Raw genomic sequence first — 12,814 nt, 5'->3', positions numbered from 1 at the left:
GGCAAATTGTCCTGGGAACTGCAGGGTGTTTCCCGGTGGGTGACGCCCCTCCTCCACAGAGCTGGACCGTCCCGTGTTCAGCCGTGTTTCCGGAGGCGTCCTCTTTGCCCAGGAAACTCTTGGGTTGAGTCCCTGCCTCAGCTCCCCTTGCTGGCCCAGAGGGGATCCGGTCTCGCTCACTCTGCACAAGGGGCCGCTGCTCCCTGCCTCGGGTGCAGGCAGAGCAGCCGCGCCAGTCCAACCAGCGGCGCTGGCAACCCGTGGAGCTTCTCCACCTGTGAATCTCCTGGTCTGTGGGCAGTGAAAATCCGCTGCCCTGTGAGCCGCTGCATCAGCCAAAGCAGCGGCTCTGAGATTCGTGGCGTGCCCTTGCCCGGGAGTGTCCTGGCTTGAATCCCTGCTTCAGCTCCCCTTGCTGGCTCAGAGGTGATTCAGTCTCTCTCGCTCTGTACGTGGATCCGCCACCCCCCACCTCAGGGCGTAGGCCGAGCGGCGCGCCGCTCCGCTCAAACCAGCGGCGCTGGTGACCCGTGCGGCTCCTCCTCCTGTTAATCCCCTGGTCTGTGGTCAGTAAAAATCTGTCTGGAAATGCGGCGTCCACTCACCCTCTGCGCCTTCTTTCGGAGCTGCAATCCCGACTTCCTCCTAATCGGCCATCTTGAAAACCTCCCTCTCTATCTGTACTTTCAAGGAATATATATATATTTAAATTGATTGGCTGGGGAATATATGTATATGTGCATAATATTTGACCAAGGTTGTTGTTTTGGTCATTTTGATAATATCTCTTTCAATTTTTATCATATTTGATATGTCAGTTTTCTGATGGAGTTGTATTAAAGCTCCTGCTACAATTGCTGGTTTATTAGTTTCACTATTTCAGTTTTGCTTCATATTTTTTGGAAGTTATGCTATTAGTGGAAACAATATCATTATTATAAAATTTTTGATGGATTGCTCCTTTTATTATTACATTGAGTCTCTATTCCTATTAATGCTTTGCCATAGGAAGGTATTTCTTAGGTCGGGCACAGGGGGTCACAGCTGAAATCCCAGCATTTTGGGAGGTGGAGGTGGGAGGATCTCTTGAGCCTGGGAGCTCAAGACCAGCCTGGGCAACATAGAAAAACCCCATCTCTACAAAAATATAAAAATTAGCCAGACATGCTGGTGTGCAACTGTGGTCCCAGCTAATCCTGAGATCACACCACTGCACTCCAGCCTGGGCAACAAAGTGAAACCCTGTCTCAAAAAAAAAAAGTTACTTCTTGTCTGATACTATTATTACAGGCTTATTTTGATTAGCATTTTCCTAGTATGTACATTTTGTCTTTTCAATCTTTCTACGTGTTGTTTTAGCTGTGACTCTTAGAAGATGTATATAGCTGGATTGTTAAAATTCACTCTATTATTATTTAGTATGTTGAATTTAATCCAATTACATAATCATTACTGATCTATTTAGACTTATTACCATCTTGTTTTGTGGTTTCTATTTGCCATTCCTTCTTCCTCCCTCTCCTTTTATTTTCCCTTTTTTTTTTTTGGGGTTGAAAAATACTGGTTTTCTACCACTGTGCTAGTATGAATACTACGTTACAACATGCATAGTACTATATGCATTTCATAGTTTTGTGTTTTTAGGAGTTACCATTAGTTATATAACACAGATACCTGCTGTGCATTATTTTAATGATGTCTAAAGTTATGCCGGTTTCTCACCTCCTCCTGAACACACATGAACCTCAGTAGTATGCTTGAAGTATCCACTCAACACCCTTCCCCATTTTTGTCTTATTATTGCTTAAGGTTTTAATTTTACCCTTGTATAAACTCAGACACATTGGTTTTTGCTTGTTTGTTTGCCTTTACTCAATAGTAAATTTACCGCCATAGTTTCTCAATTTCTGTTCTCACCATTGTTTCCTATTGTCCATACTTTCCCTCTTCGTTCAGTTTTTATTTCCTTGATGTGGTACTTTAGCATCACTCTTATTTGAGTCTATGAAGTCTGGATATGTCTTTATTTTGTTCTTTCCTCTCTGTCTCTTTTTTTTTTTTGAAATGGAGTCTCACTTTGTCACCCAGGCTGGAGTGCAGTGGTGTGATCTTAGCTCACTGCAACCTCTGTGTCCTGGATCAAGCGATTCTCCCATCTTGGCCTTCCGAGTGGCAGGGATTACAGGCTCATGCCACTATGTTAGGCTGATTTTATTTTTTTAGACGGAGTTTCACTCTTGTTGCCCAGGCTGGAGTGCAATGACACAATCTTGGCTCACCGCAACCTCCGCCTCCCAGGTCCAAGCAATTCTCCTGCCTCATCCTCCTGAGTAGCTGGGATTACAGGCATGCACCACTATGCCCAGCTCATTTTGTATTTTTAGTAGAGATGGGGTTTTTCCATGTTGGCCAGGCTGGCTCAAACTCCTGACCTCAGGTGATCCGCCTGCCTCAGCCTCCCAAACTGTTGGGATTACAGGCTCAAGCCCTGACATCTGGCATTGCTCTTAAACGGCAGTTTAAGGAGACAAGAAAATTATAGGTTTTCATTGTGCCACCACACACGACTAATTTTTGTATTTTAGTAGAGACAGGGTTTCGCCACGTTGGCCAGGCTGGTCTCGAACTCCTGACCTCAAGGTGATCCACCCACCTTGGCCTCCCAAAATGCTGGGATTACAGGCATAAACCACCGCACCCAGCCGATTTCTTCTTAGCACTTTGAAGCCATTCCTTCGTTGTTCTCTGGCATCTTCTATTGTAGAAGAGAAATCTGCTGTCAATTTTATTATCACTTTGAATGTTTTTTTTCCCCTGTGATAGTTTTAGGGTTGTTTATTAAGATTTTGCTGTATCTAGGTGTGGGTTAATACTCATCTTGCATGGTACTTGAGTGTACTTCCAAACTGTAGACTCCTATCTTCCTTCAATTACAGGAGAGAAAAGAGCCATTTTACTCTCAAATATTGATTCTCCTGTATTCTGTCCTTTTTTCTGGAGTGCCTGTTGGATATATCTTGGAATCTCTCACTTATCCTTCTTATTAACTGATATTTTATTTAAAAAAACTATTTGTCTTTATGTTCTTTGAGTAAGTTCCTTAATATTTTCTAGCTTACCAGTTCTCTCCTGATTGTGCCCAGGCTGGAGTCTGTCCCATCTATTGGGTTTTTCATTTTTATGACTATATAATATTTTTTGTTTCTAATGTTTTATATGTCTTTAACATTTTTGTTCTTTTGTATAATTGCTTGCTCTTCATTAATAGAAGTTATTCCTTTATCATTTTAAAAATAAATACACATTAGAAAGTCTTTATTATATTGTTTCATAAAATTATTTTCACTAGAAGTGAATTCATATTATGTAATTTTGTTGACTGTCTTTCTTGGTGTTATATTTTATTCATGTGCCTTAGAATTTAGATCTAGGATAAAGTTTAATTTTGTGGGGAGTGTCTTTTTGTCACTTTTAACTTCTCTTTTAACCTCTTTTGTGCTCACATCTGTCTAGTGATTGTGGCTTCTTTCACTTAGCTTCCCAAGGCCCCAGTACAGAACCGTGGTTTTTGTTCTATGGTGATATTGGGGATATCTGGATCCAGCCACAGAGCTGGGGCTCAGGGGAGGGGGTATAATTTGACTGATTCTTTGTTCTTCAGTCTCCTTGGGCCTGCAGATTACCACACTTGGTAGCATCAGACAGGGGTTTGCATCTGAATATGTTTTTCCAGCCTCATTTGCTTTTCCACCCCCAGCTGTAAGCAGAACTTGAACACAGACTCTGGTCTCATGGAGCACTTTTAGATCCCTCTGTACTCAGCAGGAACCAGACTGCTAGCTCTTACAGCCTATGTGTGAGCAAGAAGCCCAGCAGGCCCGAGGCTTCAACCTTGTTCATCACATTGTGTTTCTATTCATTTTCAGGTTCACAAAAATGTTTATTCTGTTTTTGAGCATTGCTTATCTTTCTGGTTTTCTTTTTTTGATAGTGTATTTTTGCTATGTATTCAAAGCATAGGGAGTGCATACTTTGGTATTTAATCTATCCTTGCTATGTGTTCAGAGCATGGAGAGTGCATCAGAGTTGAATTTAAATAGTCATTTTCACCAGAAATAGAAGCTTGAGTATTTATATTTAGCTTCCAGCACCTAAATAACCCTGTAACACTGGAATAAGGCCAGGTGCCATGTAGGAATCATGTCTTTTTTATCTTTCTATTAAAAGTACCTGTCATGTCCCTGCACATAGTAGATGCTCAACAAACAATATTTGTTCATTGACCTCTGAAATATAATTGAGTGGCTTAAACAGCTAATGCTATACCTGTGTTTACACTTATGGTATCAAACAGCTAAACATCACTGGGAAATTCAAGAACAGCAGAAAGGAATGATCATGACTCTTACCTGTGACTCCTGTTGAAAATGATCCCTCATGTTGTCTCTTCAAACAAGATATATTCATGTCACTAGTTTCTGTTCTCGAAAGTAGAAACATTACTCCTTCTAGTAGACATTTTGCTTTCTGAAAATAGAACAAGTAAAACCTGGACAAGTGAGAACTGGTTCGAATTAAAGATATTTCAGGTCCAACTCTCCAAGCCAAAGGGATTTTCAAATGGTTATTTTAAAATATGAATCTACATGTGGGCTTCTGTGGTTTCAGCAGTTACAGGAAATGGCAGGCCACAGTATCAGTCAGCTTTTGCTATATAACGCATCATCCCAAAACACAGCGACTTAAGGCAAAAAATGTTCATTTAGTTTATGATCCTGTGGGTCAGCAATTTGGGCTGGGGGCACTGAGTGGATTGGCTGGTGTGGCTGATCTCTGCTGGGCTCGCTCACCTGTTGCCGGTCAGCTGCCAGGTGAGCTGAGGGCTTGATGGTCCAAGGTTGCTCAGGTGGGATGGCTGATCTCTGATCCACGTGGTCTTTCATTCTCCAACAAGGCAGCCCAGACTTAGTCAGGTGGAAGTGGTGACAGTGGACCCCAGAGAGTGAGCAGAAGTATCTGTAGAGCCTCTTGGTAAGTACTGATTTGGACTTTATAACTATACAATGCGGTTTACACTCTTCTATCCGCCCAAGCAAGTTGAAGGGTGTAAAAATAGATTTAACTTCTTAATAGGAGGAGCTGCAAAACCTGTGGCCACTTTGGCAATCTACCATGGCAACAAAATGTGGAGGCCCCACTCCCTACCCAGGAGAGATTGTGTAACTTTCCTTAGATTCTCAGACTATTATCTTCAAAGTTGAGAATCAATATGTTCAATGATTTCACTACTGAACAACAATGAAAATGTTTAGTAGAGCTAGCTGATGGACACATCTGTTACAACACTGCTTGGTGTGTGGAAATGAGATTTTTTATTTTTCCCATTGAAAGTTATGCCTTGTATCAAGGCATTAGGATAATTCTGACTTTTGTACTCAGCCTGAAAAGTAAGGATTCTTGTCTAGTGTACCAGATAACTTCTGTTATGTGGCAAACCACCCCAAGATTCAGTGGTTTAAAGCAACACTGTTTATTGGACTCCTGTTTCCATGCCTCAACAGGTGGGGCTGGTCTCAGCTGGGTGGCTCTGATTCTGCGGATGGACTGGTTGTCTCCTTGCTGGGTGTGTGGGCCACTTGTTTCTCTCCATTCAGTAAATTAGTCTGGGCTTATTCACAGGGTAGCAACGGTGTTTCAAGAGAGTGTGTGGAAGCATACAAGATCTATTATTGCCTAGCAAGGCTTGTTTCTGTGGGGTCAAAACAAGTCACAAGCCCTGCCTAGATTCACTAGGTAGGGAGATAGACTCCAGCTCTAGCTGGGAGGAACTGCAGAGACTCAGGACAGGGAGGATGGAGAACCCTGGCCATTTCATAGTCTTCTATATCTGTTCTCTTCAATAAATTCCTTCTCACACTTCAAATTTAAGTTAAATACTGTCTCCACTTAGATTCTTCCTATTAAATTGTAATACTGCATATGTAATAGTAGTAGTCACTACACTTGGATTTAAAACAACCCGCAGTCTTTTCACCATTAATTGATGGCACCTCCCTTACTATGGATTTGCATATTCATATTACTCTTTTAAAGGCCTAAACAGATGTTAATGTATTTTGCTAAAGAAAATGACTGAACATATTTCTTCTTCCAGTTTGTCTTCCTCATTGTTTAATCCGACCGAACTGGTGCCAGACTTGCGTTTCTAAAGGGTCTCTCTAACTGTGTTTGATGAAGACTCTTTAGGGATCTCTCACTCATACCCTTTAGCTTGGCATTTGAGAATCTGTGCTCTGGGCATTGCCTAACTTTCAGATTTTATTTTCCTCCATTCTCCCTTGCACTAGTTTTCACAGTTAAACATAATTTATTGCTGTCTTTTGAACACATTGGCCATATACAAATTGTCCTCAGCTCTTGGGCAACATTTTTGGTTGTTACAACTGTGTGTGGGGTGTGTGTGTGTGTGTGTGTGTGTGTCCATGCATGCAGTACTAGCCTTTAGCAAGTAGAGACCGGAGGTGCTGCTAAACATCTTGCAGTGCACAGAACAGCCCCCACAACAGAGAATTATCTGGTATAAATATCAGTAGAGCTGAGGCTGAGAAAACCTATCCATTCCTGCCTCTGGCTCTTTTTGTTCATGGTGTCTCATCCCAGAAGGCCTTGCCTTCAGTGCTGCCTGATGAAATGTTCCCTGTCCTTAAAAAGCCGGCTCAAATGCCACATCTTCTAGAAAACAGATCGTGCATGAACCCACTCCCAGTGCTGTGGGCTCTCAGAGTTCACTCTGTGCATCACTGAAATGCCTACCACTTAGTGCATTTACAATAATTTGTATCTAGTACTATTAGTTTTTCATGGTTCTTGTTGTTCCTTCCTTGTTTTTTAGTTGAATGTTTGTGTGTTGACTCTTTGGCTGAACTGTGTTCCTTGATGACAAGTATCTCTCTTGTCTTTGTCTTACAGCACTTCCCATGTGTTTTACACATAGTAGGTACATAATAAACATCTGTTGACTGCATGAGAAATGTATGTCTTCCTATGCCTTTAGATATGGTCACCCCAGGGGTCAACAATTTTCTTAAAGGACTTAGTTCAAAAAAATCCAACAAGTTGAATCCAAGTTTTTTTGTTTCTGTTTTTGTTTTTAATAATTTAGGTCAAAAACTGTGATAAATCATTATACAATGCAATTATTTATGTTTATTTCTGCAGCTGTTTAGTGAAAAAATAAGTGGTGCTGAAGGAACTAAACTAGACGATGAATTTCTTGACATGGAAAGGGTAAGAGTATTTTAATATATAAATTGATTAGAAACTGACTTTCATTGTGATATGAGATATACTGCTATTGTAAAGAATATTCGAGTGGAAATCTAGGATATTTAAATATAGGTGTGGATTATGCAATCCACAAGGCAATGCTTTCCCACAGCCCAGCCCAAATCAGATCCTCGCCCTGTAGCCACATCCAGCCTGGGCAAGTGGAGTAATGAGATCGACGTAGCTAACTGGTTCCCTCTAGTGGCCAGAAGTCAGAATGTGCAAAAGATGGGCAATCTTGGCAGTAATTGCAAGGCCAAAGTAATTGGTAGTGCATGTTTTGGATAATCAAAATGTATTTCTGGAACAAGATTTTTCAAATGCATAATGATTTATTCACCATGTGGAAGACTCAGGCTCTGTTCCTATGTGTTGCAGGAGCTGCATAATAAATAACTTTTCTCCTGGTTCTGCCACTAGAACTAGCAGTGTGAACTTGGATAAGTTAATTTATCTTTTTGAACTGATACAGGGATGATAAGTGTGCCCTGCTTGCCTCACATGGATGTTGTGAGAATAATGCAGACATTAACGTATTTGAAATAACTTAGAAAAAAATGTGACTTGCTTGGATCAGAAATAATTGTAATGTGCTCCAAAGAAAAATGGTATCATCTCTGTCTCTTAACATGTTTCCCAGTCAGCTGTGTGGAATTGCTTATGTGGAGGTAGAACTAGAACCACCAGCATTAACAAGATACTGTTTCTTTCCTCATTGTCTGGGCCTTTTAAACATAGCCTTGTTTTAATAATTAGACCCTCGCAGAGGAGAGAGGGAGGAAATGAAGCAAGGGAAGGCTTCCATCCTCAGGTGCAACATCAAGGCTGCAGATGCAGCAGGTAGCAGAGATGTCAGCAGGTGCTGGGGAAGGAAGTCCAGCCCCAGGCTGTGTACAGCCTGGGAAGGTATCTCATCAGGATACCTTGGCTCTGGCCAGCTCATCTTCCAGGGAGTTCTCTGTTTTCTGGATGAGAGCTATTAAGTGTCTAGAAATGTTAATGCCTTGAGGAGGAAAAGCTTATTTTGTTTTTGCTTTTGAAAAAAACTTAATTTCTGAATCTTAAATCCATAGAAACATGTTCACACCATTAACATACTTTAAATTACTTAAAAAACTCAACATACAACGTTGTGATGTGTAGCTTTGTTACTAACAAAATGATCCAGTTGAAATGTTAAATTTGAAAGCATTTTTTTTCAAGAGTTTTAGTGTCAGTTGATGGATTGAGATCCTTCTTGCTTACCTCCTTTTCCCTCCAAAAACCCCAGTGAGTTACAGACAAAAATATAAAGTCTATTATCTGTTTTATTACAGCATTGAAAAGCATGGAAACATATAATATATGACGAGAAGTTTTAAAAACCTTCCAGAAGAGTTGCATTAGATAGTATTAGACCCACCTAAAACATGGTACAGAAATGAGAAAGTAATAGGAAAATATATTCTATAATAAATGTTAACCATATAAAAATAGAGGAACAATAGTAAAATCAAAATAAAATTTGATGCAAGAGAAACACTAAATGAAAAAAGCTTTTTAATTATAAAAAGATACAGTCAATGTAGTATATCAGGAAATTATAATAGTTATGAACCATTCTGCACTACATAACATAGCATCTGAATTTGTAAGGTAGGAGCTGTGAGAAATACATGGATAGTTGATAAAAATAGAAGTAGACTTCACATACCTCTGTCATAAAATAGATTAAACTGACAAAAATAGGCTCATGGAGGATTTGCATTGAATATGATTAATAACTTTGATTATAAATAAATATAAATATCTGCATCCCCCAAATGGATATTGTGCATTTTTTTTTCAAATTCCTTTGGAACAAATAAAGTAATGAATTATGTACTAGGTTACAGAAAAAAAAACTCGATAAATTTTCCAAAGTGATACCATAGAACACAAGAATTACAAGGAAAGGTACAGCTTTGGAAATTTTAAAATATGCAAAAATAACTCTTAGTTTAAAGAGCAAATGGAAAGTAAAATGACATTATTTAGGCACAAGTGGCAATTCTGTATGTCAAAACCTGTGATATGTGGCTAAATTTTAAATGTATTTAAAGAAAATAAATGTTGGGAGAAAATGAATAAAGCATGCAATCCAAGAAGCTAGGAAAATAATAGCAAATTAAATCACTCTAGGTAGAAGGCAGAAATCAATTTAAATTAAAGACAGATTAATAAAATAGAAAACGACCACAAAAAGATAGAAACAATAAAACCAGGTTTTGAAAACCTGAAAAACAACAAACCTCTACCAAGTTTGACCAAGAGGGAGAAAAAAGAAAAACACAAATTACATAAGGAAGAAGAAAGAGGATATGCCCACTGATAGCATTTTTTTTAAAAGAGAATATCAGAAATGAGAGGTGCTAGCAGCTCTCTCACTCAGGGGCTGGGCCTAAGGGAGTCAGTGGCAGAGGCTTTGGACTCCTCATGGGCAGGGTGCCAGCATTAAACAGAAATTCCAGACAACTAACTGGGATGCCTCCATACCAGGTTGACTTCACAAAAATAATTTTCACCACTCTGCTTTTCTGTTTTTCTTAATGGTTTGGCAAGATAGTTGCATAGCATTTTGTTGACTTGAACACACACACACACACACACACACACACACATAATAGTGTCCCTGGTTATTCTAGGAGGGAGATTTTGTTTGTTAAGCTACATGAGTTTTTGTTTGTTTTGTTGTTGTTGTTTTTTGATGCTCATCTTGACTGTCCACATTAGCCAACATGTTTACTCTTCAATTTGTAAAGGGTTTGTTTCTAGCTTTGATGCTTGGGCTAGTGGGTGGCAGCCCCAGTACTGTATCATGCCAGGGCCTGTGAGGACTTGCAAGTTTTTGGTCATTTGTTTCTTGGGCTTCTTTGTTTCAAAAGTTATAAAAACATCTGAAGTAGAAAATGCCCCCACTCTAATTCCTCTCATCATCATCATCATCATCATTCCGAGGTGACCCTTAGCTTTCTGGTGACTTTTCGTATCCAAAAGGTTTGTATATATCAAAGGGAACACTCTAAGTTGTGTTTTAATTAATATCTAATATGTTACATTGTAAATCTAAAATCCTCATTCTTCTTAAGCTTTAAGCTGAACTTATGAATCTTATTTCCAAATTTAGTACTTTTGCTATAAGATGATAATCTTATAGTTAATTTTCATTTGAGGTTGCATTAATTAACCCATAAGCTTAACAGATTCAATCCTTAAATATTTACCACCAGTTATATAATTAAGCGAATTCTCTTAGACGTTTCAGACTATAATCACAAAGGCAATGTGTAGGATTCCCTCCAACTTCACATCAAATCTATAACAGCATTTTCCTAAGCCCTTATATTTCTTGTAACTCTAATTAAGACATAAACATTTAGGTTATTGGATTCTCTTAAATATTTCAAAGATCTTGGCAAACAGCTGAACACACCAAAGAGAGCTCAAAGTCACAAAACTTGTTACTAGGCCAAACGCACACACACATGCCCACTTGCACACACAGCACACAAGTATCAGTAGTACAGGTTTGACTCCTTTTTTTTTTTTATCATTTCTGTACTGTCTTTTAAAACTTTCCTGGGGCTCCAAATTAATGTATTTAGCCAAAATTAATGTATTTAGCTAAGGGGAACAAATACCATTTCAGGGTGGACAAGATCGCTTTGTTGCAAACTTGTGACCCTGGCCAGATCATAGTTTTCTAAATTACAAAAATGATATCTGTATTATAAATTGCCGTGCAACTTGCTTTCTTCCTTAGCAATGTACTTTGAATATCGATCTTCCTTATTTTTTTCCTTATGATTAAAGAGTATTCCTTTACTTGGATGTTTCATAATTTATCCAATCAGTCTCCTATTGATTTCCATTTTCCATATTTCATAAAATGGCCTAACGAACATGTTTTTCCCTTCACTGCAATTTGCTGATGTGTTTCTAAAAGGATAAATCCTTAGAAATATAATAGCTGGCTCATTAATATGCCTGTTAATAAGAACTTCTGCCTTGATCTCCAAAAACGTATCCTTTTGCATTCCTGTTGTGTATGAAATGACCCATTACTCCACACCCATATAATACCTGATATTGGGTATAATTGATTTTAAAAATGTTTTAACAATATGGAGAGTGTGAAGTATCTCCTTTTTATTTACAGTTGTGAATATTTTTTCAAATCTTTGTAGGCAGCTTGTGTTTTTCCTCTTGCTCTGTTGCCTAGGCTGGAGTGCAGTGGCACAATTCTCGGCTCACTGCAACCTCCGCCTCCTGGGTTCAAGCATTTCTCACACCTCAGCCTCTCGAGTAGCTGAGATTACAGTCACCCACCATCATGGCTGGCTAATTTTTGTATTTTTGTAGAGACAAGGTTTCACTATGTTGGTCAACCTGGTCTTGAACTTCTGACCTCAGGTGACCCACCCACCTCAGTCTCCCAAAGTGCTGGGATTAAAGGTGTGTGCCACCTTGCCCGGCCTTTTCCTTCTTTCTTGTTTGTTTAAATGGGAATTTTGAATATTATAGATACTAACCCTTTGTCTTTATATATTTTTGTTGGCCACTTTTGTCAAACTTCACGTACTGTGTCTTTTCCTGTTCAGTTTTTAAGCTTTTATGGAGTCAGAATTTTGGTCTTTTTATTTAGACATTTGAGTTTCAGGTCCTGGTTAGAAGTTTCTTCCCACTCCAGTATTTCAAAATACTGTTCTTTATATGTTAGTCATTTTATAGTCTTTTTTTTTTTTAGATTGATATTTTTAGTCATGTATATAGTATGAAAAATCACTTTACTATCAATTTGCCAAATTGTAACAAAAAATAAAAAAGTTGAAATTATGATGGGATTTGAATGAATTTTGCATATTAATTTGGGGAGAATGCATATCTTTCCAAAATTGAGTTTTCCCATCTAAGAATGTGGTTTTTCAAATAGGTGTTGTGAATGTCTCATAATAGTTACTCCTTGTTATTGCATTTTATTGCTTTTATGAATAAGATCTTTTTCTTTACATTTTCTCCTGGACTACTGATGGTATAAATAAAGCTATTGCAACTTGCATTTTAATTTTATTGTCTATTCCCATATTAGCTCTCTGGTTAACTAACAACCAGAAAGTCCAGGAATGGTTTTGCACAAGGAAAGAGTCAGTCTTAACCAGAAAGGGTTAACTTTCAGGGAAAGTTTGGGGAAAACTTTGATGTTAACATCTTCTGACCATAGCACAAATGAATATGTTTATTGTATTATAATATTAATGATTATGATTCTTTTATTGTTGATTACTGAGCTAGTTGCCAATATGAATCATTATTATGGCATCCTTATGTAAGTATAGGAATTCAAGTTCACCTGTCAGATAAGGAGAGTTTGATTCATGTCTAGTGTTAGCTTTGAGAGACTTCCAAGTATATCTAATAATCTAATGGAGCATAATAACTTTTGTAGATTTTCTAAATATTACCTTAATAT

At 38.6% G+C, this 12,814-nt stretch overlaps 1 protein-coding gene across 6 annotated transcripts in view; it reads left to right on the top strand.

The window, feature by feature from the left end:
• Positions 1–12,814, top strand: part of SH3GL3 (SH3 domain containing GRB2 like 3, endophilin A3) — a 302,580-nt gene that overhangs the window by 243,594 nt on the left and 46,172 nt on the right. For 5 of the 6 annotated variants that reach the window (XM_064366159.1, XM_012449443.2, XM_012449439.2 and 2 more), the window contains exon 2: positions 7,219–7,287. In XM_064366159.1, coding sequence (XP_064222229.1) covers positions 7,279–7,287 — 9 coding nt within the window. In that variant the 5' untranslated portion in view covers positions 7,219–7,278. Of the gene's footprint in view, positions 1–5,012; positions 5,032–7,218; positions 7,288–12,814 lie in introns of those variants that run through there. The other variant, XM_064366158.1, reaches the window with a different exon arrangement.

Source organism: Aotus nancymaae, unplaced genomic scaffold (assembly GCF_030222135.1).
Source record: "Aotus nancymaae isolate 86718 unplaced genomic scaffold, 86718_ANA_hifiasm-v0.15.2.pri h1tg000064l_0, whole genome shotgun sequence".
Lineage (NCBI taxonomy): Eukaryota > Metazoa > Chordata > Mammalia > Primates > Aotidae > Aotus > Aotus nancymaae.
Note: the sequence above shows the minus strand (reverse complement) of the source record. Positions and strands in the feature narration are given on the sequence as shown.